Source organism: Rhinichthys klamathensis, unplaced genomic scaffold (genome assembly GCF_029890125.1).
Source record: "Rhinichthys klamathensis goyatoka isolate OS25496 unplaced genomic scaffold, OSU_Roscu_1.1 h1tg000338l_1, whole genome shotgun sequence".
Lineage (NCBI taxonomy): Eukaryota > Metazoa > Chordata > Actinopteri > Cypriniformes > Leuciscidae > Rhinichthys > Rhinichthys klamathensis.
The window spans coordinates 420,838-446,896 of NW_026606852.1; the positions used below are offsets into that span (position 1 = coordinate 420,838).

The 26,059-nt window shown below is 38.3% G+C and overlaps 1 protein-coding gene across 3 annotated transcripts in view; it reads right to left on the bottom strand.

The window, feature by feature from the left end:
- ttc7a (tetratricopeptide repeat domain 7A) overlaps positions 1–26,059 on the bottom strand; it is a 74,504-nt gene that overhangs the window by 19,937 nt on the left and 28,508 nt on the right. For 2 of the 3 annotated variants that reach the window (XM_056272414.1, XM_056272416.1), the window contains exons 7-17: positions 25,461–25,539; positions 25,217–25,386; positions 23,128–23,191; positions 18,678–18,815; positions 16,215–16,298; positions 13,824–13,928; positions 8,728–8,845; positions 8,550–8,607; positions 7,395–7,467; positions 6,996–7,156; positions 270–386 (exon numbers count right to left, since the gene is read on the bottom strand). In XM_056272414.1, coding sequence (XP_056128389.1) covers positions 270–386; positions 6,996–7,156; positions 7,395–7,467; positions 8,550–8,607; positions 8,728–8,845; positions 13,824–13,928; positions 16,215–16,298; positions 18,678–18,815; positions 23,128–23,191; positions 25,217–25,386; positions 25,461–25,539 — 1,167 coding nt within the window. The remainder of the gene's footprint in view (positions 1–269; positions 387–6,995; positions 7,157–7,394; positions 7,468–8,549; positions 8,608–8,727; positions 8,846–13,823; positions 13,929–16,214; positions 16,299–18,677; positions 18,816–23,127; positions 23,192–25,216; positions 25,387–25,460; positions 25,540–26,059) is intronic. The other variant, XM_056272415.1, reaches the window with a different exon arrangement.

The following is a 26,059-nucleotide window of genomic DNA, read 5'->3' on the forward strand; positions in this document are numbered from 1 at the left end:
GTTAGACCTTGAGAATGAATGTAAACATATAAACTTGTTTGTTCCAAATTAAACTCCGCAGAGTAGCTACCCTTTAATTTGGGGCCCCATTAAATCCTTTATGTTTTTCTCTAAATTCAGTGTTTTCCCTTTTTCTTTTTTCTTTTTGGTGGGATTTTGATTTAATACAAATTTATATAAACTTTAACAATTTAATCAATTTAATCAAATGATCAAACAAAACTAATCAGAGTTTTTTGGAACAGAGACGTGACATACACACACATTACCTGAGTCGGGTAAAATCATAGCGACTTTGCCACAACTGCAGCATTTCTGCACAGGTCTGTAAAGCTGCAGCAGGTCCGAACAAAACCTCCTCCAGCTTCACTTTGGTAAAGAGAAGACTAAAACACGCAAAGACAAGAAAAAATAATAAACTACAGTGCAACATGCACCAAAAAAGAGACAGAATAAGAACGTTCTGAATAAGAAGTGCTTCTGCTTACTACTTAATTCAAAACCTAACAATACGTTATAAATATTTACACTTCAAAAGTTTGGTGTAAGTTCCTTTTTTAAGATATGAATACTTCTATTTAGCCAGGATGCATTCAATTGATCAAAAGTGATAGTAGCGATATGTATAATGTTACAAAAGATTGCCATTTCAAAGTCTTCTGAACTTTCTATTCATCAAAGAATCCTGAAAAAAAAGTATCACGCTATCCACAAAAATATTAAGCGGCACAATTGTTTTCAACATTGATAATATTAATAAATGTTTCTTGAGCACCAAATCAGCATATTAAAAGGATTTATGAACGCTCATGTGACACTAAAGAGTAGAGTAATGCTTGCTGAAAATTCAGTTCCCTTCCAATACGGTTCACTTCGCATAGCGTCAGTCTCTGATGCGTATGGGGAAACTCTTGGGGTTTTCTCGGAATACTGAAGCCTGATTGGTTCATGTCTGTGCACTGTAAACTTGGAGATCAAGGAAGCTGACAAGACAGCCCTTCTTGACTCCCCTGTCTCTTCCTCTGGCCTATTCGGTTCTGCAAGGCTTGCTGAGCGTTTCACGTTGGCCTGAAGGGCGTTGCAGCCTATGCGCCACTTCCTACTTCTGTAGGCGAGTTCTTCTTCTGCTTATTGTCGCCCTCGTCGACTCAGCGGCACACCATGCCAGCTCCCGCACCCGCTCATCCCCAGCCTAAAGCGGACAAGAGGTGAAGCAGCACTTGCACCCAGCTAAGCGCTTTCCATTTTGAGCAGCCCAAGCAGTCACTAATGCTTTGGGCACGAGGAGGAGGGGGCCAAGTCCCACCAAGGCCGGACCACCCTCAAGAGACCATGTGTTCACCTCCCAACCCCCTATCCAGTCCGGGCGTTGGAGGCGCTGTGTTTGTTGGTACTGTGTCCACCCCACCAGTGGTATGCCTAACCAGTCCTCCTTCCGCTGTTAAAGAGAGCCAAATAAAAAATCATGCCGCAAGGGTCAGCCCCCAGCAGCGGCTCTCCAACCCCTTGCTGCCCGAAGCCAGGCTTGAGAAGCCATTCCGGGCGTGTCGAACTGGATTTTAGAGACGATAAACCCAGATGCGGCTATGTGCCTAAGGTGCTCTCCACACCCTTTAAGGCTCAGGTTATCTCACTTTCTGATCTCCTCACTGCTGAGGGTGAAGGTTTTCTCACTTTCTGCTCTCCTCTCTGTTGAGGGTGAACGGACACCACACCCAATCCGTCCCCGGGTACACTTAGGGTGTACATTGAGCGCTCTTGCCAATTCAGGCAATCGGAGCAGCTGTTTGTGTGCTTCGGAGGACGCTCTAAAGGGCTGCCAGTCACGAAGCAGAGACTGCCCCACTGGATAGTGGACACAATAGCGCTAGCCTACAAGTCCTTGGGCCCACTCCACCAGAGGGATGGCTTCCTCTTGGGCATGGTCTAGCACAGGGATAGGCAACGTCGATCCTGGAGTGTCGCTGTCCTGCAGAGTTTAGCTCCAACCCTGATATAAACTCGCCTGCCTTTAGCATTAGTAATCCTGAAGACATTGATTAGCTTGCTCAGGTGTGTTTGATTAGGGTTGGAGCTAAACTCTGCAGGACAGTGGCACTCCAGGATCGATGTTGCCTATCCCTGGTCTAGCGGAATATCCATGGCTGACATCTGTGGGTGGCCGGCTGGACTTCGCCGTCCACCTTTATCAGGTTCTACAACTTGGATGTCCCGAGCCTTCAGGCGCGGGTTCTGTCTGCCTAAATCGGTCTCCGCCCTAAGAGTTTTTTCCTAAGGAGTTAACCATGTCCACAGGCTCTGGTTTTGTACCCCAGCCTACCATTTTTGTTTTTTTTTACCAAGTCCTTGACTCTAGTAGCCTGCCTCCTCACTGAACTTCTGTTCTGCACTAGTAGCACGGCGTTTTGCAGTGCGTTCTCCTTATGCGTCAGAGACTGAAGCAGTCCGAAGTGAACTGTACTGAAAAGGGAATGCTGCGGTTACTAACGTAAACTTGGTTCCCTGAAATACGGAAACTAGCATTGTGTATCCTGCCGTGCTACCGCGCATATGCACGAGTTGACGTTACTGCTGTTCAGTCGAGAAAAAGTGCAAGACGTGAACCAATCAGGCTTCAGACGCAAGAGACTGACGCAATGCTCGTTCCCGTATCTCAGGTAACTGAGGTTACGTTAGTAACAGGAGCATTTGCATCACAGAAATAAGTTACATCTTAAAATATATTAAAATAGAAAACAGTGATTTTAAATTATACTTCACAATGTTTTTGCTAGATTTTGGACCAAATAAATGCAACCTTGGTAAGCATAAGATATATTTTTTCAAAAACAAAAATCATATGAACCCCAAAATTATGAACTGTAATGTAACATAAAAAAGATTAAACATAGGACTGGGTGATATATCAAATATTCACAAGATTTTTGCAGATGACAAAATTAAAGTCAACACATACAGTATGTACTCTAGAACTAGAAAAACAAGGGAATAATCTAGGAATTGATTGGTTCATGAAAAATAGTTGTTTTAGAGGAGGAACAAAATATTATAATTTTATTCAAGATTAAATAATATATAGTATACAGTGGATATAAAAAGTCTGCACACCCCTGCAGAAACAGCTGTTTTTTGTGATGTAAAAAAAGAAAAGAAAGATAATTCATATCAGAACGTTTGCACGTTTAAAGTAAAAATTACAACTTATGAAATGCCACTGAAACCAAAGTTACACATTTCAGAAGAAAACCTCAGAAAAACTAACTGCATATGTGTGAACACACTTTTATCATTGGTTATGTGGCTGTGTTCAGAGTTAACTAATCATCTTTAGTTTACTGCCTTTGACGTAATAGTCTGGAACAAGTAAATATGCTTCCATCAGCCAATCAGCCTAGGATCTAATTTTCCTGTTCCAGAGTCGTCTCAGACTTTTACAGTGTCAATAAATGTTTCTGGAATTGGATGTCCCTTCCAGAGCTTCTTCAGTTGCTTCTGACAGAAACTAGCAATTCTGCAGCTGTCTGGGGACATTCTTCTTCCCCTGAACTGTCTCTCTTTTAAGCAAGGTACAGCGAGTGGGTGGACGTCTGTGTGAGCTGGAGGGTGGAGGGGTGAAGCGAGATGAATGTGAAGGTGTGTGTGCGGATGTGTGCTATTAAGAATGTGTGTGTAAACAGGGGCAGCAGAGCATTCACACCAGTGAGAAAGAGATGCAGCGAGACGCTCTGACTGGCAGACGCTCATGCTGCGGTGTGCTGTTGTGCTGGAGCAGCAGTGGTGTAGCGATGAAGTACACATAGGCTACGTTCACACTGTCAGTTTTTGGGATTGACAACCGCATTTACTTACAGGTGTGAGACTTGAAATGCCCCGTTCACACAGTAACTTACAGTAGCATCTGTATGAATGTGCAACGGGAGTCAAGCCTGTATTCTGTTACCAGACCTGCTGAAAGAGATCCATCATAAACCAGCATGATTTCCAAGCTGGTTTATGCTGGTTAGTGCTGGTATAGTGCTGGTCTAACTGGTGGACAAAAAAAATAGTCATGCTGTTCTCAAGCAAAACAGAAGTGGTGAAGCTGGTTCACCAGCATGGTCTTGTGGGGTCTTTAGTTTCCTCTTTGACAGTGAAACTTAATATTAATTGTTTTAGTTATGGTTAAATTATTAATCAATGTCATCTGAAGTTTTGAACAAAGTTAAAATTCTAACTGGTGAAACGTTTCAAAGTATCAAAGGATTTGTCTTATGTTTCAAAGGATCTATACAGAAATCAGCTAAAAAAGCTTGTGTACATCGCAAAACAAAAATCTTTAGAGATATGAAAAAAAGCCAAATAACACCATAATCATAAGCAGTTTGTTCAATAACAGGGTTTATGAGAAAAGTTCTTGCTAAGAAAGAGCTATTGATAATGAAAATTGTAATTTGCTGTTTTAAAAGTGTTGAATGGTCATTTGGGAACCCCCATGTCAAAATCTAGCTGTCAGTCATTGGTCACCATACCTTTTACAATAAACATTTTTGGGAAATGTGAAACACTGATCATCATAATGGTGACTTCAAACAGACTTCAACAACTTTTAACACATACGCAAGTTTTGTTGTGGTCTTGCTGGAATCAAAAGACAACATAAGGGGACCAGCAACCAGCATGGGAAATATACCTTATGCTGGTAACCAGCAATGCTGGATTTTTCAGCAGGGAGTCACCAGGAACCAAAGTAATATTAAAGATGGCGACGTCCATCACTGAAAAGTCTTATCACTTTTGACATGACAAGAGTCCAATTGAGTTGCGAGGTTCAATTGATTAACCGACAGCAGCATAATATGTCAGATTACGGAAGTTAAAAAAGGTGATTAAAAGAGATTTTAGTTTACATACACCCTGGTTCAACTGTTCCTTCTCCCATATGTTAACAGAGTTTCTAGAAAGCGGAGCTAACTTTTTCTAGTTATAAAGTGATGATTTGTTTTCTCCAGAGGCAGAGGTTCTTGGAATAAGAAATGTGTGACAATTTGACAATTGTGTTCAGTCACACACAATAGATTCAGTGTGTAAGAAATGCTGGGGGGTCTTTAAACTGTGTGTTGCTCTCACACATGAGCATTATCCAAATTATTTTCTTGACATTCTCATCTCTGCCTGTCACTGGGAGCAATACTGACCCCACATGGTGATGTAAAAACTGAAAAAAAACTATACCTATAGCTACTAACTTCTGAATTCATATGTCCAGTAAAAATCACTGCAACTAATATGTTACTAATATGACTCAGAAAAGTGAAGTCATTTCTGAACTAAGATCCAGCAGTTGCTTTCAGACGCCACTGGTTTTGATTTTTTTTTTTTTTTTTAAACGGATATTTATTGGGGTTACAGTCAAATAAATTAAGGCAAATTTTTTTAACTGAACTGCTAAATAAAGTCCTTATATAATTTAAGACACTATTATAACAATATTTCTCTGTAAAATTGCTTTGAAACACTGTGAAAAGCACTAAATAAATAACAGTTACTTGACAATCAGACTATGTGACTTAAAGGGATACTCCACCAGTTTTTCTTATTAAACTATGTTATTCCCTTAACTAAGACGAGTTGATACATACCTCTCTCGTCTCAGTGCGTGCACTATATCGCTCTGTATTGCCGCAAAACTATGTTAGCACTTAGCTTAGCCCATGCATTAAATATGGGCCAAGCAGAGAAGCGACCAAACACTTCCACGTTTTCCCTATGTAAACACAGTTACTCGAGTAGTGTAACTTGACCTGGGCTGGTGACACAAAATAAACCGTTGCGCTTTTCTAAGCGTTTAAAATTGATGACTATATTGTATGGCGGAATACCATAACAAGTGCTTTTGAGCAGTTCGACTTGGCGCAATAATATCTTCACTAGTGAAAAGTCCTCTTACCGGCTCCCGCTTCCTCTCCCCCTCCCTCTGACATTTCCGTCAATACAACCAACGTGACATGCGCCGGTAGTAGTAGTTCGAGCGGAGTTGACGAAGTAACAGGTTGTTGGAAGCTAGTTAGCATTCTAAACAGAACAGGCTCTCAATTTCGGTCGGCATCTGTTCGCAACAGTCACACTTGCACCACCAATTGCTGTTTGCCCGTGGTCTTTCGCCAGCTCCGGTCTGTTCTGGATCATATCTTTCTTTCCTCTCACGGTCCATAAGAGCTAATTCCTCCTCCGTGTACTCGGGTTCAAACAGATATGGCTCTGGGTCTTCTACAAAGAAGTCATAATCATCTACAAAGTCCGCCATTGCAAATGATCTGCAGTTTGCTAATAGCACAGGTAGTAAAAGCCACGTTGGTTGTATTGACGGAAATGTCAGAGGGAGGGGGAGAGGAAGCGGGAGCCGGTAAGAGGACTTTTCACTAGTGAAGATATTATTGCGCCAAGTCGAACTGCTCAAAAGCACTTGTTATGGTATTCCGCCATTCAATATAGTCATCAATTTTAAACGCTTAGAAAAGCGCAACGGTTTATTTTGTGTCACCAGCCCAGGTCAAGTTACACTACTCGAGTAACTGTGTTTACATAGGGAAAACGTGGAAGTGTTTGGTCGCTTCTCTGCTTGGCCCATATTTAATGCATGGGCTAAGCTAAGTGCTAACATAGTTTTGCGGCAATACAGAGCGATATAGTGCACGCACTGAGACGAGAGAGGTATGTATCAACTCGTCTTAGTTAAGGGAATAACATAGTTTAATAAGAAAAACTGGTGGAGTATCCCTTTAAATGGATAGTTCACCTAAAAGAACATAAAAGAGGATATAATATGTCTTAGTGTGTATGTCCATACAATGGAAGTCAATGATAACCCAAACTGTTTGCTTCTTCAAAATATAATTTTTCTGTGTTACAAAGAAGAAAGTCATACAGGTTTGAAATGAGGGTTAATGACGACAGAATTTTCATTTTTGGGTGAACTATATCCCTTTAAAGTAGAAAACAAACATATATAAACATACTTAAAGTTGTCCGGGTGCTGGTTAAGGGCGAGTTTGAGCGTATCAAGAGCGTGTTGGTAGTGTTTCTGGGCACTGAGTAGTAGAGCCAGCAGGTGTAGAGAGTGCAGATCATCCCCACGAACATTCAGAGCCAACTCCAACGGCTTCATCGCTTCTGACACCTACCACAAACACAAGAGGTCACATTAGGGACCAGAACTGACTGAAATAACAGGTTATATGTTCAAAATATGATAAGATAATGACTTTGACAGTCATATTGTGTGTAAACAAAAGCTACAAAAATAAGGAGAGAGATTTATGTACATTTCTTTTCTTGGAAGATATGAAAAACAGAAATCTGAAAACATCATGCGATTCTGCATCTAGTCAGCAAGATTGATGTGTTAACATGCTAACCTGTCGAACCAGAGCGAGCTGCAGAGAGAGGCAGAAGGAGATCTGAGGGTCCTGAGGATCCAGCGATTGTGCTCTGCATTCAAAAAACAAGTCTATGTGAAGTCTTCATCAGTCTGACATCAGCCAGTCATCTCACAACTGACCCTTCGCTAAGCTTACACGCTGAAATTAACTGTGATGTTAAATTACATAGTGAACGGGATTAAAAACAATTTGAAACCGATTGCAACAGATTACATTAGTGTAAATGAACAGAAACGATTCAGTGTCAGAAGTTTGTATGACACCTTCAATTTGGGCAAGGGTTTAAAAGATTCCATGATTTTAATATATAAAAAAAAATGCTTACTGTGAATAGTGATTTTGTTACGTTTACATTCACCAAATTTGTCATCAATTTCAGTGTTTTTTATATGGACTGATCAATGAGGTGATTATTTTCTTCTATTGACAGCACAAGTTTTTAATAGAAAATATATATATACAACTACTGTTCAAAAGGTCAGAAAGATTTTTTTAAAGAATTCATTTTATTTACCAATGACTCATTAAATTTATCAAGAATGGCAGTAAAGTATTTTATATTTGTTACAAATGTCTATTTAAAATAAATTCTGTTGAACAGCTGTTGCCATTTGAACTTTCTATTCATCAAAGAATCCTAAAAAATGTATCACGGTTTGTACAAAAATATTAAGCAGCACAACTGTTTTCAACATCGATAATAATAAGAAATGTTTCTAGAGCAGCAAATCAGCATATTAGAATTATTCCTGAAGAATCATGTGACACTGAAGACTGCTGAAAATTCAGGAACAAATAATAGTTTTGAAACTATATTAAAATAGAAAACTGATATTTTTAAATTGTAATAATAATTCACAACATTACTGTTTTTATTGTTTTATCTGATTATTGATCTTTCAAAAACATACAAAATAAAATCGTACGGACCCCAAACTATTTAAACAGTGGTGTAGTTTTGAGATTAAAATTAATATCAGTATGTTTTACAGTAATATTAATGACAGTTCTGCAATCAACTTAGGCGAGGTTTAGAAAAGGCTTTAAGAGTCCAAACAATTCCAAAACAAAGTGGGTGGCTGAAGCCTCCTAAACACAATCTGAAGTGAAAAAGGTAAACATCAAGCGTACTTCCGTAGTGACTGCAGCGCTCTTCTGTTGAACTCATCGCGGTCTGCTTTCAGAGTGGCTGCAAACACACAGTTAAACAGTGAGTCACCGCAGACATGAGAGAGGGAGCAGAGAGCAGCTGAGGACAGCTGGGGGCCTGGCTCATTTTGTAGGTTCAGAGAAGGATAAACGGGCTTACCGTCAGTTGCCTGCATACTACGGCACAGTCCTATGGCCAGATGAGCTTGGGGAAGAGACTCCCCAGCACACTCTCCTAAAGCAACCACACCTGCTGCGAGGGACACTGCATCCTCCAGCTGACACACACATTTAAACATGCTTTAGACATTTGGATGATTTATATCAGTGGTTATCAACTTGTGATGATGTGATATATTGGAGCTGTAGCGTAGTGGTTAACGACCGAAGCAGGAAACTGAAAGGTTATGAGTTTGAACCCAACATCATCATTGACCATAAACTATACATAACAGTCACTTTGAAAAAAAGCATAAGCTAGATAAAAAATACCAATATTTTACATTAAAATGTGTAATTAATATACACAATTTAGCAGGCATGCATTACTCCAGTGTCACATCATGATCCTTCAGAAATCATCCTAATATGCTGATTTGGTGCTGAAGAAACATTTATGATTATGTTGAATGTTGATAACAGGTGTGCTGCTTATTTTTTTTTTTTTTTTTGGGTTGCCGTGACATGCTACGGACGTATTAAATTGATCAAAAGTGACATTAGAGACATTTTTTAAGGTTACAAAAGATTTCTATTTCAAATAAATGCTGTTCATTGAAATAATCCTAAAAAAAGTCTTTATGGTTTCCACAATATTCACAATATTTAGCACCAAAAGCAGGTTTTTTTTTAATAATAATAAGAACCATTTTTAAAAATTGAGTACCAATAATAACTGAGCACTAAATTAACATATTATGATTTCTGAAGGATCATGTGTCAATTCAGAAAATTCAGCTTTGCCATAATAGGAATAAATTAAATTTTAAAATATAATAAAACAGTACTTTAAATTGTCATAATATTCCACAATATTACTTTAATTTACTCTTTTGTGATTTTTACTGAGCCTTGGTGAGCAAAAGAAACGTCTTATATGTTGCGGGTCAATTTGACCCGTTTCGATTTTCAAGTTGTTGGAAATACTGGTTAACCTTTGTTTTTTTTCTTGATATTTTGTGACTTTTTCTCATTTATCATGATGAACATGCATGCAAAGTTTCAACATGCTGATGTGTTTTGACATATACAAACAAAATTACTGTTACGTTCGTGATGTTCGCGGGTCAATTTGACCCTCATAGACAGCCATTCAAAAGCAACTGTACAGACACAAAATAAAAACATTTATTTTCTGTATGTAAGGGCACTTCAACTCCAGTTCTAACGTGCAAGTGCATCTAAAAGTCCTCTAACCCTAACCAAACACACTTGAAAAAGCTAAAATTACAGTGTTCAGAATTATTTGCAAATTACAGATGAAAATCTTTGTCAGACACAGATAGTAAAATAAGCTCTCATTTCAATATTCAAAATATCTAAAATACCTAGCTTTTAACCAAAACTTTTATGTAGGATTTTCAAAGGCAGCTGTACAGAGCCAAAAAAATAAATAAAAAACATTTATTTGATGTATGATTTTGTTATGTTTGGTTTCTCACTTCCCAGTGAGTGAATAATGAAACTAGGAAAATAGGTCTTAGGAAACTAGGGAAAGTTAACTTAGGAAAATAAAAATGTTCATTATACAGCAAATTTTTTTGTTCAGTTACGATGTTCAAAGCATAAAATGTAAAAAAAAAAAAGGAAAAAAAAAAGGAAAAAAATATATATGCAAAAAAAATCAGTAAATTGTTTATTTTCCAATTTTGTCAAAACAAAACTGTTTTTAAAAAAATTTTAAATTTTTTTTCATAAATCATATTTTCAGATATAATGTTTTTGTAATGTTTGACAAATGTTGATATTAAAAGTTTACAGTTTGTATCTAAATCTTTGTTGTTTTTCATAGTGTGATTTTTGAGGAATTGTATTGAATCCAATTAGGGTCAATTTGACCCGGTCCATAAGGGGAGTACACAGAATTCGAACAGAACACAAGGGTTAAAACCATTAAAAATATCGTATTTATTCCACATTTTTGATCTGTATAGCGTAGTGTAGAAAAGAAAAAGAAAAACTTTTTAGGTCATGTCAACTGCACAAATTTGATGCCAAATTGTGACAAATCCCTACATGTAATCATGCATTCACATTATATATAATTCATATGAGCATAATAAGCTGACTTAATGTCGTTTGATATTCATTAATTTAAATGCTAGACATGCTGACATGAATCAGCATCAAGGACAACTGCCTGAGGAGAAGTTGCATCAAAACATTCCGTGTTTTGATGCAGGGATGATAAAGGGCTGCTCTGAAGTGTGACTGGGATGGCGTGCAATCTGACATTAAAGCCTATGCATTATGTTTCTGTGGCTATACGGCCCTATTGTGCTATAAGCCTCTTATGGCATGCAGTCTGTATTCAGCACTACGTTTCTACCAGATGTGCCCTAATCTCAACAGGGCTGTAGTGTGTATTTGATTGATAGTGTCGTGACTGTACATTGCATTGTCTTATTGGTGTGGCAATGTTACTAATGTTGTAACACAGAGGTCACTTACAGTATTAGTGATTGAATCTGGACCCCCATCTAAGACTGAGGGATACTGTACACTGAATATTATAAAAAAAACTGAAAATACAGATTTAATGTTTGTCATACCATAAATAATAAAGTTATAAGAATAGCTAATATTTATATAAATATGTTAGGATTATATAGGATTTAGGTATTAGGATTTATGGATTTAAGGGCTTATACACTCACCGGCCACTTTATTAGGTACACCTGTCCAACTGCTCGTTAACACTTAATTTCTAAGCAGCCAATCACATGGCGGCAACTCAGTGCATTTAGGCATGTAGACATGGTCAAGACAATCTCCTGCAGTTCAAACCGAGCATCAGTATGGGGAAGAAAGGTGATTTGAGTGACTTTGAACGTGGCATGATTGTTGGTGCCAGAAGGGCTGGTCTGAGTATTTCAGAAACTGCTAATCTACTGGGATTTTCACGCACAACCATCTCTAGGGTTTACAGAGAATGGTCCGAAAAAGAAAAAACATCCAGTGAGCGGCAGTTCTGTGGGCGGAAATGCCTTGTTGATGCCAGAGGTCAGAGGAGAATGGCCAGACTGGTTCGAGCTGATAGAAGGGCAACAGTGACTGAAATAACCACTCGTTACAACCGAGGTATGCAGCAAAGCATTTGTGAAGCCACAACACGCACAACCTTGAGGCGGATGGGCTACAACAGCAGAAGACTCCACCGGGTACCACTCATCTCCACTACAAATAGGAAAAAGAGGCTACAATTTGCAAGAGCTCACCAAAATTGAACAGTTGAAGACTGGAAAAATGTTGCCTGGTCTGATGAGTCTCGATTTCTGTTGAGACATTCAGATGTTAGAGTCAGAATTTGGCGTAAACAGAATGAGAACATGGAACCATCATGCCTTGTTACCACTGTGCAGGCTGGTGGTGGTGGTGTAATGGTGTGGGGGATGTTTTCCTGGCACACTTTAGGCCCCTTAGTGCCAATTGGGCATCGTTTAAATGCCACGGCCTACCTGAGCATTGTTTCTGACCATGTCCATCCCTTTATGGCCACCATGTACCCATCCTCTGATGGCTACTTCCACCATGTCACAAAGCTCTAATCATTTCAAATTGGTTTCTTGAACATGACAATGAGTTCACTGTACTAAAATGGCCTCCACAGTCACCAGATCTCAACCCAATAGAGCATCTTTGGGATGTGGTGGAACGGGAGATTCGCATCATGGATGTGCAGCCGACAAATCTGCGGCAACTGTGTGATGCCATCATGTCAATATGGACCAAACTCCCTGAGGAATGCTTCCAGCACCTTGTTGAATCTATGCCACGAAGAATTGAGGCAGTTCTGAAGGCAAAAGGGGGTCCAACCCGTTACTAGCATGGGGTACCTAATAAAGTGGCCGGTGAGTGTAGATGCCAAAATGAATGAATTTACCTGAAATGCACATTGCTTATTTCATTTCATAGTCTTCATCATATTCAATCATTTTGCTGGAAAGTACACTATGATTCAAAAAGTTTGGCATTTGTAAGATTTTTTTTTTTGTTCTTGGGATAAGTCTCTTATGCTCACTCAGGCTGCATTTATTTGATTAAAACTACCGGAAAAACAACATTTTTGAAATATTGTTACAATTTTAAAAAGCTGATTTGATTTCTATGTGAATTACTTTATAATTTAATTTCTTCGTGTGATACAAAACTGAATTTTCAGCATAATTCCTCCAGTCTTCGGTGTCGCATGAAATTATTCAGAAATTATTCTTATATACTGATTTGGTGCTCAAGGAACATTTCTTATTACTATCAATGCTGAAAACAGTTGAGCTGCTTACTATTTTTGTGTAAACCATGATACATATTTTGATTCATTGATTAATAGTGCAGTATTCACTTTTGATCAATTTAATGTGTCCTTGCTGAATAATATATATATATATATATATATATATATATATATATTTTTTTTTTTATATATTGGTAGTGTATGTTTAGAGACTGAAACTCTTGGAACTTTAACTGAATTGAATTGCTCTATAAAACGGTGACATTTTTGTATAAGATAAAAAAAATTTGCAGGATGAATATGCATATTGTTCACATGTACTTGGTGTGTTTCGCTCGCATTAAATTCAAGGCACTAATGTTTGCCACTGGCTATGCACCCCTATATCTTAACTCATTACTTCAGACCTACATGCCCTCCAGAAACTTGCGTTCTGCAAGTGAACGGCGCCTTGTGGCACCATCCTAAAACAAAATCCCTTTCACGGACCTTTACCTTGACTGTTCCAAGCTGCTGGAATGACCTGCCTATCTCAAACCGAGCTGCTGAGTCTTTAGCCATCTTCAAGAATCTACTAAAGACGCATCTCTTTCGCCAACATTTGACTCAGTAGTACGAACACTTACTATTCTATATCTATTATATAAAAAAAAATCTGTGCTACGTGTGCTGCATTGGTCTAGCTGAGTTTGGTCACGACATTTGCATATTGTTGATTTGACTGCGTCTATTGCTCTCTTCATTTGTAAGTCGCTTTGGATAAAAGCGTCGGCTAAATGATTAAATGTAAATGTTTTTCTCACCCAGTGTAGCTGGTTGATGCACACTTTTGCTGCAAGCAGAGGTGGGATGGGGTCCTGTGGTTTCATTGTCACACACTCTTTGAGGACTGACACTGCACCCTCATTCTGTACAATATCATTAATAATACAGGTTTCATTCATTTATATATGAAGACATGTAAGATAAACCCAGGGTGATTTTAGTTTATCGCACTGTGCATCTGTAACATTCTTGTTTGCATAAGGTTAATAACATTGACAAGTGGAGCGCAAGTGAGACTTCTGAAACTATATAAATCTACGACAAAACACTAAAAGGAAAATGCAGAGTGGGAATTACCATCACTGAACACTGCAGTTGAAAGTTGAGGCAGTTGACGATTTGTGGTCAGTTACTAAACAAGTATCTGTAACTTTCTAGCACTGCGTTGTTTCACATTGTACACGTATGGCAATTCAGACTCAGAGAGCCAGGTTTAAAGGGGTTATAGTTAAAGGCATAGTTCAACCAAAAATACAAATTCTCTCATTATTTACCCACCTTCCTTCCAACCCGGATGTACAGTATCTGACTTACTTTCTGCAGTTGAACACAAAGATTTCTAGAAAAATGAATCTTCTGAAGGTCTTCTGAAGCAAACGACAGGTGGGCATAAGAAACATACTAATCATGTTTTAATACAAAGCATCACTTCTGGCCAACTGTTGAATGCATATTAATGAGAGGGTCAAGTTTACACTTAAGTTAACATACTGTAAGCATGTCTTGAAGCTCGGCTTATGAGTGTTGTAAAGCTCACATGAGAAGTAATTGTCCTCTGTGGTTCTGTGTCACTTCACAGCCTACTTACATCACGCTTCAAAACATGCTTATTTTTATGTTAAGTGTAAACTCGACCCTCTCTGAAACATGCATATGACAGTTGGCCAGAAGCGATTGGATTTGTGTCACGCTGGGGTTGTGCAACACACACGATGACGAGGATGAAGACACATACGAGACCCAACAGGACTTAAGTAGTGGTGATAATGAGATGATTGATTAGTGCACAGCTGAAAACAAGTCCATGTGGTGTGAGAGTGTGACAATTTGGATATGTGGATAAGCAAATGTAGATAAACTACAACAGGTAAACTTCACTGTGACCAACAATGATGCTAGAGTAGCAATATATAAAATTTGTTGTACAACACCCTGAATCAAGACCCAATTAACCCAATTTAATTATCACAACCTTATTTCCGATTTAGTTTTTTGCCTAAAAAAAACACAAAAAAAACTTGAATGTGTTTCAGTAAAAAAATATTTTCGGTGCATCACAAGAATAAAAAGAGTTAAAATATTAGTTTTTTTCCTTACACACATACCTATCGTTTTACTTTAAAATATGTTTATTCATTCACTGGGGTCGTATGGATTCCTGGTAATAATAGCTGTATGTGGAGCATTTGCACATCTATTTACTTGCATTAGATGGATTATTTTTCTAAAGCTTTTTGTTTGTGTTCATCTTAAGAAAGAAAATCATATAGATCTGGGATGGCATGAGGGTGAGTAAATGATAAGAGAATTTTCATTTTTTGGTGAACTATCCCTTTAACCTTCTTTTACAAACACAAGTCTGAAATATTGTTGTTACATTGACATTAACCAAGGGGTTAAGCTTGGTGTGAAAATTGACTAATCTGGGGCCGATTCATGAAACATTCTTAAAAAAAAAAAAAATTAACTGCTTTTTTCTTATTATTTTCTAACTTAAGAAAAAGATAAGAATATTTTGTATTCCCACAAGCTTTTCCTAAGATTTTTCTCAAGACAAAGTTTAAGAAGTATTCATATTCCTGAAAAGAATATTCTTATAAATCAATGTAAATAACTTCTTAAAGTAGGATAACCTCCAACCTGTCTTAAATCTCCAAAGATAAGATGTTTAATGAATTCATTGGGTTGTTTCAAATATTAAGCATTACAACATAACACTAGCTACATATCATAAATATTACTAGTACCAGAAGTGACACCGATCGATCAGGAAAACATCACTAGAGTGAATGCATATATGATGTGAATCTGCGTGTGATGATGTGATATGAATCTGCAGGCATCTCAAAAAGACTGGCTTTGAGGTGTTTTTTCATTCAGAGAGTCTTCAGCAATACTCGACCTTCAGTCAAATAACACCAAAGCATGTCATTTTCTTCTTAAGAAAAAAAGTACAAATTTCTTACGAATTTTTCAAGAATTGCACTAAGGAACATTTATACGAACTCATTTAAACACATTTAATTTGTATACAACCTTATGTATTTTGTTTCTTTCAGTTACTAAAACTCGTTTATTGAGTTGATTTAGCAACAAATTAATAATAAATGAATGGAACATTAATGATGACAACAGGACATGAATCTCACCTTCCCACTTGCCATCAAAGACAAGCCAAGTTGGTACCAAAGATGAAACTCATTATAGGAGAACTTCATGGCCCGCTCCAAACACTGATGGCAAACAATCACACAACACAGTCAGAAAAAAAAACTTTGAATCAGGGAATCAGCCTTCCAAGAAACACTAGAGAAGAAATCGAGCTAAATGATAATGGATCATTCCGTGTCATCTCAACCAGAGGTCTTGGCTAAAATCTTTGATTTAGATTTTTTTTTTCTGGTGAAAGAAATACATAAATGAAGAAGAAAGCCCAAATATTAAATGTCATGAATGTATATTAACTGAGTAATCCACTATTTTGTAGAGGGGGTCAAAATGACTATTTTCATCTGAGACTTTGAGCCAAAATACAGGGTGGGTAAAATTACATCATTATTTTATTTTTTTACACAGAGATGGGTAGGTCTATTATTTAAATCTGTTGACTTTGAGAAATCTTTGTTGCATTATATGCCAACAGTGACAGTTAAAAATGGGAAAAAGCACTTTTGCCCCAAGTTTGCATTCCTGTAAGTCCAGAAGTATTAAAGCCATATTAATATCCCTTTAGATTCTGGTTCTTAACAAACTTTTCTTTTGGTATCTTCATTTTAAAGGCCCTCTATGGTTCAGTCCCAGAGATATGGCGATCTTAATGCGTTTCCATAAAGTAAATGATCAATTGTACGCATATTTAGTGGTCGAAAATCAAATGTGGGTCACTTTGAATGCAGCTGATACTTTTTCCTTTTAAGGAGGAATATCTTAACAACAAATAATGTTGAAACTAGAAATGTATCTAGTTTTTTTTCTATCAACACAATGGCATAGTCTGAGTGCCATAAATATAATTTTTCCAAAGTTTGCGTACATGTAACTCTAAAAGTATTCAAGACATCTTAATATCCTTCTAGATTCTAACTCTTAATAAACTTTTCTTTTAGAATCTTCATTTTTAAAGCCCTTTATGGTTCAATCACATAGATATAGAGATGTCAATGAGGTAACGTGTAGTTACGAATGACACTGCATATTTGAACTCTTGGTAGCTTCAGAAGCTGTTAAAATGAACAAAATCCTTTCATCTAAATATCCCTAAACCTGGTTAAAATATAGAATCTTATAAATACACTTTTGAGAGCAAGTTAATGTGCCTCAACTTGACCATTTCAGTGTATTTTTGGCAGGTGTGTTGTATGCAATTTTTTTGATGGAGGGAAACAAGATACATTTCTAGCTTAAACATTATAAAGTAAAGACATTCATCTTTCAATGCAATAAGTATCAGCTTTTAAAAGAAAAGTGGTTTTCGACCACTAAAAATGTGTGTAATTGACCAATTAACTTTATGGAAACGCATTAAGATCGCCATATCTCTGGGACTGAACCACAGAGGGCCTTTACAATTAAGATACCAAAAGAAAAGTTTGTTAAGAACCAGAATTTAAAAGGATATTAAGATATCTTTAATACTTCTTGAGTTACAGGCAAAAACTTGGGGCAAAAAACACAAGTAGTGCTTTTCCCATTTTTGAAATGTCACTGGTGGCATAAAATGCAACAAAGATTGCAAAAGTTAACAGATTTTACTAATAGACCTACCAATCTCCATGTACAAATCTAAAATCATTTTTACCCCTCTGTAATTTGGCTATAAATCTCAGGTGAAAATTGTCATTTTGACCCCCTCTAAAAAATAGTGGATTACTCGGTCAATATACAATAATTACATTTAATGTAAATTTATGTAAATTAGGAAACAGACTTTGTTGCATTATTTTCCTGTTATCTATGTAAAGCTGCTTTGAAACAATATGTATTGTAAAAAGCGCTATATAAATAAAGGTGACTTGACTTGACATTTAATATTTTGGCTTTCATCAGAAAAATATTAACAAAATCAAAAATTTCAGCCAGGGAAGTTTCTGAAATTTGGTTGATTTGACATGGAATGACCCTTATGCGGTTGACATTGCTCAGCATTTCTAAGAAGGATCTTGTTGTTTTCAGCACCGATAGGGATTGTGTGTATCCTGTACACACCACATCATGGCACATGCATGAGAGAGTGGGGATTAACATTTCTATGGAGGCATTTGTTGATAATGCCGAGTAATGGCAGTGTAATGTGGGTTATCAGTGAAATGACATGGATTCAGTTGAAATGAACCTACTGAAAACACTGAGCTTAGATTCAGATTCACCTGAGAACGTCTCTGAGTAAACGCTCACCATCACGCAACGGCTCAACTACTGAAAGGACAGGACGGAGGAAGAAGGGAAAAAAATCACCCATACAGCTAGGAGAGATTGAGAGAGAGATTGAAAGATTGGAAGAGGCGACTTGCGACAAAGAAGGTGAAAGAAGCCACTACATAAAATACAGGTCACTTCCTTGCTCCTGTTTACAAAGCATGGGGTCGATACTGATCTGTGCTGACACATCTTACCTCGGACAGCATGGAGTACTGCCCCCTCCTGGCCATGCCAATGCTCAGCAGGTCATAGACGGAGGAGGCGTCCTGCATGCTGCTCTCCCTCGCCTCCCGGTGCTCCGGGGTGCGGCTGATCACTGCCTCGCCACTGGCCTAAACGGGACAACAGAGAGAGCCTCAGGAGTTTTGTTGAAGCTGTGTCTCTAGATCCTAGTCTAGGAGAACCTCCAGCACTGATGATTCTCTTATCTGACACATCTGATTCAACTCATCAGCTCATGGGTGAAGTGTTCAAGAACCGAATTGGGTGTCAAATATGGACAAACACAAAATGCCTTTAGGGTTTTGAAGCCCATGTCAAAGGGATAGTTCACCAATTTTTTTTTTTTTTTTAAATCCTGACAATATTTACTCACCCTCAAGGCTTGTGTGGTGTTATTTTGCCAGTGGAATATAAAAGGATATAAATATAAAATGTAGTATTTCGAATATAACACTTTAATTTGATGCTCCTTCAAAATATATTCTACTACGTCAACTTATTCTACAAACACCTAACCCTAACCTAACAGTCTACTACAGTAAACTAATATTCTAAGGAGAGTTAGTTGGCATGTAGTTGCAAAGTTACCTTATTAATTATTAATAAGCAGTAAATTAGGAGTTTATTGAAGCAAAAGTCATAGTTAGTAGTTAATACTGTGTGTACACTCACCGGCCACTTTATTAGGTACACCTGTCCAACTGCTCGTTAACACTTAATTTCTAAGCAGCCAATCACATGGCGGCAACTCAGTGCATTTAGGCATGTAGACATGGTCAAGACAATCTCCTGCAGTTCAAACCGAGCATCAGTATGGGGAAGAAAGTTGATTTGAGTGACTTTGAACGTGGCATGATTGTTGGTGCCAGAAGGGCTGGTCTGAGTATTTCAGAAACTGCTAATCTACTGGGATTTTCACGCACAACCATCTCTAGGGTTTACAGAGAATGGTCCGAAAAAGAAAAAACATCCAGTGAGCGGCAGTTCTGTGGGCGGAAATGCCTTGTTGATGCCAGAGGTCAGAGGAGAATGGCCAGACTGGTTCGAGCTGATAGAAGGGCAACAGTGACTGAAATAACCACTCGTTACAACCGAGGTATGCAGCAAAGCATTTGTGAAGCCACAACACGCACAACCTTGAGGCGGATGGGCTACAACAGCAGAAGACTCCACCGGGTACCACTCATCTCCACTACAAATAGGAAAAAGAGGCTACAATTTGCAAGAGCTCACCAAAATTGAACAGTTGAAGACTGGAAAAATGTTGCCTGGTCTGATGAGTCTCGATTTCTGTTGAGACATTCAGATGTTAGAGTCAGAATTTGGCGTAAACAGAATGAGAACATGGAACCATCATGCCTTGTTACCACTGTGCAGGCTGGTGGTGGTGGTGTAATGGTGTGGGGGATGTTTTCCTGGCACACTTTAGGCCCCTTAGTGCCAATTGGGCATCGTTTAAATACCACGGCCTACCTGAGCATTGTTTCTGACCATGACCATCCCTTTATGGCCACCATGTACCCATCCTCTGATGGCTACTTCCACCATGTCACAAAGCTCTAATCATTTCAAATTGGTTTCTTGAACATGACAATGAGTTCACTGTACTAAAATGGCCTCCACAGTCACCAGATCTTAACCCAATAGAGCATCTTTGGGATGTGGTGGAACGGGAGATTCGCATCATGGATGTGCAGCCGACAAATCTGTGGCAACTGTGTGATGCCATCATGTCAATATGGACCAAACTCCCTGAGGAATGCTTCCAGCACCTTGTTGAATCTATGCCACGAAGAATTGAGGCAGTTCTGAAGGCAAAAGGGGGTCCAACCCGTTACTAGCATGGGGTACCTAATAAAGTGGCCGGTGAGTGTATGTTCCCCATACTTAAGTGTTACAGACCAAATAAACTAATGTGGAATGACATAAATGAATCCTACATATCTCAAGATTTCCTTGATATCTGCTAGAAAACATACACTACCATTTAAAAGTTGGGAGGGGTCAGTAAGACTTTTTTAAATTAATGTCTAATGCTTACCAAGGTTGCATTTATTTGATCAAAAACACAGTAAAAACTCTAAAATTGGAAATATTATTACCATTTAAATTAACTATTTTTTACTCTAAAAGGTCATTTATTCCTGTGATGGCAAAGCTCAATTATCCACATCATCACTCAGTCTTGAGTGTCACATGATCCTTCAGAAATCATTCTAATATGCTGATTTAATGCCCAATAAATATTTCTTATTAATATCAATGTTGAAAACAGCTTCCTTTTTTTAGAAACCGTCAAAAAAAACAATTCAGGATTCTTTATATACTGTATATTATAAATGTCTTTACTATCATTTATGACCAGTTGGTGAATAATGCATGTAACTGTTTCGCACTTGGCTCCTACATTATAAAATAGCCTTCTTTTCTGATAATATTCGGGGCTCAGACACTCTCTCTGTTTAAATCAGATAAAACACGCATCTCTTTAGCCAAGCATTCACATTATGCTTCTCATAAATTTGTACTAGATTTATAACTGATGAAATAGTACCAAATACACATCATCTTTTGCCTAAAATGCTATGGATCGCAACTTTGGATCGACATTCAAAACTTTAAAATACTATCCTCATATTATAAAATGATCCTTATATTGTAATAATTACGAGAACAAGTTGTAAATGCTGTTTAGCATGTTTGTTGTGTTAGCTTAACTGAAAACATGAAGATAACTAACCACACAATGTACTATATTACACTCACCGGCCACTTTATTAGGTACCCCATGCTAGTAACGGGTTGGACCCCCTTTTGCCTTCAGAACTGCCTCAATTCTTCGTGGCATAGATTCAACAAGGTGCTGGAAGCATTCCTCAGGGAGTTTGGTCCATATTGACATGATGGCATCACACAGTTGCCGCAGATTTGTCGGCTGCAAATCCATGATGCGAATCTCCCGTTCCACCACATCCCAAAGATGCTCTATTGGGTTGAGATCTGGTGACTGTGGAGGCCATTTTAGTACAGTGAACTCATTGTCATGTTCAAGAAACCAATTTGAAATGATTAGAGCTTTGTGACATGGTGGAAGTAGCCATCAGAGGATGGGTACATGGTGGCCATAAAGGGATGGACATGGTCAGAAACAATGCTCAGGTAGGCCGTGGCATTTAAACGATGCCCAATTGGCACTAAGGGGCCTAAAGTGTGCCAGGAAAACATCCCCCACACCATTACACCACCACCACCAGCCTGCACAGTGGTAACAAGGCATGATGGTTCCATGTTCTCATTCTGTTTACGCCAAATTCTGACTCTAACATCTGAATGTCTCAACAGAAATCGAGACTCATCAGACCAGGCAACATTTTTCCAGTCTTCAACTGTTCAATTTTGGTGAGCTCTTGCAAATTGTAGCCTCTTTTTCCTATTTGTAGTGGAGATGAGTGGTACCCGGTGGAGTCTTCTGCTGTTGTAGCCCATCCGCCTCAAGGTTGTGCGTGTTGTGGCTTCACAAATGCTTTGCTGCATACCTCGGTTGTAACGAGTGGTTATTTCAGTCACTGTTGCCCTTCTATCAGCTCGAACCAGTCTGGCCATTCTCCTCTGACCTCTGGCATCAACAAGGCATTTCCGCCCACAGAACTGCCGCTCACTGGATGTTTTTTCTTTTTCGGACCATTCTCTGTAAACCCTAGAGATGGTTGTGCGTGAAAATCCCAGTAGATTAGCAGTTTCTGAAATACTCAGACCAGCCCTTCTGGCACCAACAATCATGCCACGTTCAAAGTCACTCAAATCACCTTTCTTCCCCATACTGATGCTCGGTTTGAACTGCAGGAGATTGTCTTGACCATGTCTACATGCCTAAATGCACTGAGTTGCCGCCATGTGATTGGCTGCTTAGAAATTAAGTGTTAATGAGCAGTTGGACAGGTGTACCTAATAAAGTGGCCGGTGAGTGTATAACTGTTTATTACTGCCATATGGATATTACTTTTATACACTCATCTCTGGCTGATAACAGAATACTTACCATATTGTAACATATATTGAACTGAACTGTTTGCCTGCCAAATAAAGAATATTCAGGGGCATCCAACTTCATCCGCCCATTGAGGACAATTTAGAGGTCACACTAAACTATGTATGGAAAAGAGGAGCATTCTTAAAAAAATCTTCCTTTTGTGATCTACCTAAAAAATAACAGCTTATGGTTTTGAAACAAAATGGGGGTGATTTGATAAGTAAATTATTAAGATTAAAATATATTATTAATATATTCAGATTTTTCAGTGAACTATTCCTTTATACTATACAGTATTCATGCACTAGTTCTTAAGATGCAGCTAAGGAGAAGAGACGTCACAGCACAGCATGTTAAGGAAGAAAGGATGAATGTGAGAAAGACTGTCTCACCATTGACTCTGTGATGAGGAGCACCAGCACCGCCTCTTCAACCACGTCCTGCGGACAGAAAGCTCTACAGGGTGGCAACAGGAAAAAGAAAAAGAAAAAAACACGTCACAAATGTGTGTGTGTCAGTCTCTAGTTACATATGTCAGTCGGTAACTGAGCTCTGGACTTACTGCCATCCTCGCAGCTGTCCCTTTTTAAAAATGTTTAATTGGTATTCTGAACAATTTCCTCTTTCTTTACAGCCAGTTTTCTCTCATCCCTTTCTTTCCATCTCATCCCTTCTTCATCCTACTTCCCTCCACCATCTGGAATCCCATCATAGCATGTTACTGAGCTGTACCAGGAATAATAAATTGGAATATTCCTTTTATCTGTTTTAATTTCTGTTCTTCAGACATATTCTCAAAAGTCTCTCCATCTCTTTTCATCTCTCATGTATTTTTCCTTTCTCTGCCTGGAGTCTGCAGACTCACAGGTACAGTTACAGTATGTTTTATTCACAACACAGCATTCCGCCGTGTCCTGAATATTAAAGCAGGCAAACAAACCCAGCACTGTCCTCAGCACGTCTCCTTGCTCTCTGACTCTAGTGATCGATCAATATTGCCAAATGGCTGATGTACACAGTACAATTTAATGATAGCAGGGAGATTTACTGTACATAAAACTGCTAAAAATTAACACATTATTCTGGCTTGACAAAGATATGACCCACAAACTCGGCATAAACCTCCAAGATGACTCGGTCTGCTATATCTTTTCTAACTGATCTGACTAACGGTTTTCCTAAACCGAACAATCCTATAGACTTTCATTGAGGGGATCAAAACTTTCATACAAAAAACTATCATCACATACCTTCATCTGTCTGTCTGTCTGTCTGTCTGTCTGTCTGTCTGTCTGTCTGTCTGTCTGTCTGTCTGTCTGTCTGTCTGTCTGTCTGTCTATCTATCTATCTATCTATCTATCTATCTATCTATCTATCTATCTATCTATCTATCTATCTATCTATCTATCACCAGTAAAGCCTAGCAACCTGCTTATTTGACAGGGTAGCAATGTGCTGAAATGCTAAAACATGCTAGAAATGTACTAGCAACATGTTAAAACATGCTAGCAGTGTGCTAAAACATAGAGACATGATAAATCATGCTAGAAACATGCTAGCTTCATACTTAATCATGTTAGCAATATGTTAAACAGGCTAGAAACAGGCTCTCAAATCTTAAATCATGTTTGCAATAAGCTAAATCATTGCTAAAAACGTCTTAGCAACATGAAAACGTTCAAAATGCTCGAAAATGCACTAAACCATCCAAGCAACATGCCAAAACATGTAAGAAACGTGCTAGCAATGTGCTTAAACATTCTGGAAACATGCTAACAATGTGTTAAAACATAGGCTACATCAACAGGCAATTTTTGCAATACTACATATTAAAGTAAGATGTTAACAAGCATGTTAACAAAACCCAAGAAGAGGCCAGAAACTCCCAGCAGAGGCCACAATATACAACCTTCCTGGAAAAGTGGTAAACTTGGTGGTAAATGCCTCCAAACCACCATTGGTCCATGTCAATTACATAATAGTTAGTGCTCTGCGGCTACACCTTCTTTGACGTGGAAGTCTTCCCCTGTTCATTTCTTCTGTTCAGTACAAATATCTTCTGTTCTGTGAAATCCAAAAGCTTTATAGTGAAATAAATATCACCCGCGCCCACTTTAATAACGGCATAAACATTATCGTTTTTGTAGAGCCAAGCTCATATAGGTCGCTATATTATTTTGGTAAAAAATAGCAGATACCAAACATGCAAGACGTCAGAACGTTGCTATGGTCACCACGGTGTCAATCATCTCAATTTCGAGTGAGTTGTGTTCCGTACATTCACGGAATGAATTCACTCCAATATTCAAATGCTTTGACAGGGCTTTGTCAAGCCACCAACTGTCATCAAACTTTACTCATCTAGTTTTATTTTGTTCTGCTTTTATTTTCTGATTATGCTTGGATTATGATTATGCTTAAAATAATGTTTCCTACATGAAAAAGTGAGTAGAATATCAGTGAAAGGAAAGAGAGTCTGACCCCTCAGTGCTGTAGCGCTGTGGTGGTCTGGACGAGGGGTAGATGGCATCTTTGGGGTGTGTGACTCCTTCTTTCTTCAGCCAGCCGGGTGGTGGAGGAGACAGTGGATCCCAGTACGCGTCCTCACACACTGAACCTAGCAACACTTCTGCAAGCCTGCACGCTACTGTCTAAACAACACAAAACAACCACTGAAACCTGCTGTGTAAGTGAGCATCAAACATCTCATTTACTCAGATCTCACCTTACGAAAATTCTGCGACCCCCGACTCTCCACGACCCTCATGACCCGCCGCAGCTGGTGTGTACCCTGAGCCAAGTGACTAACACACACAGGCAGAAGTGATTGTGGGAGGACAACATGATTGATAAGATGATGAAAGAAAGCTGATGTAACAAGGAGAAGATAAGACTGATGGACATTATTTCATAACTACATTTGACTGTGTTAATTATACATTAGAAAGACAGATGTGTATGTATATATATACAGTATATATATATATTAGTGCTGTCAAATCGATTAATTGCATCTAACATAAAAGTGTACAAACACACACATATTTGCATATTAGAATGATTTCTGAAGGATCCTGTGACACTGAAGACTAGAATAATGATGCTGGCAATACAGCTTTGCCATCACAGGACTAAAAAAGAAGAAGTTTAAAAAAATTCACAGGTGATGTTACAACAGTTTCATTTGTCAATTATTAAATGGATGTTCAAGTCATGCACATTTACATTATAGGAAACAGCTGTGTTTCTTAACCTCCACATGCTCAATTACTTAAAGTCCCCCTGTAATCAATCTTTTTATCCCTTAAAACTCATCTTTGATCA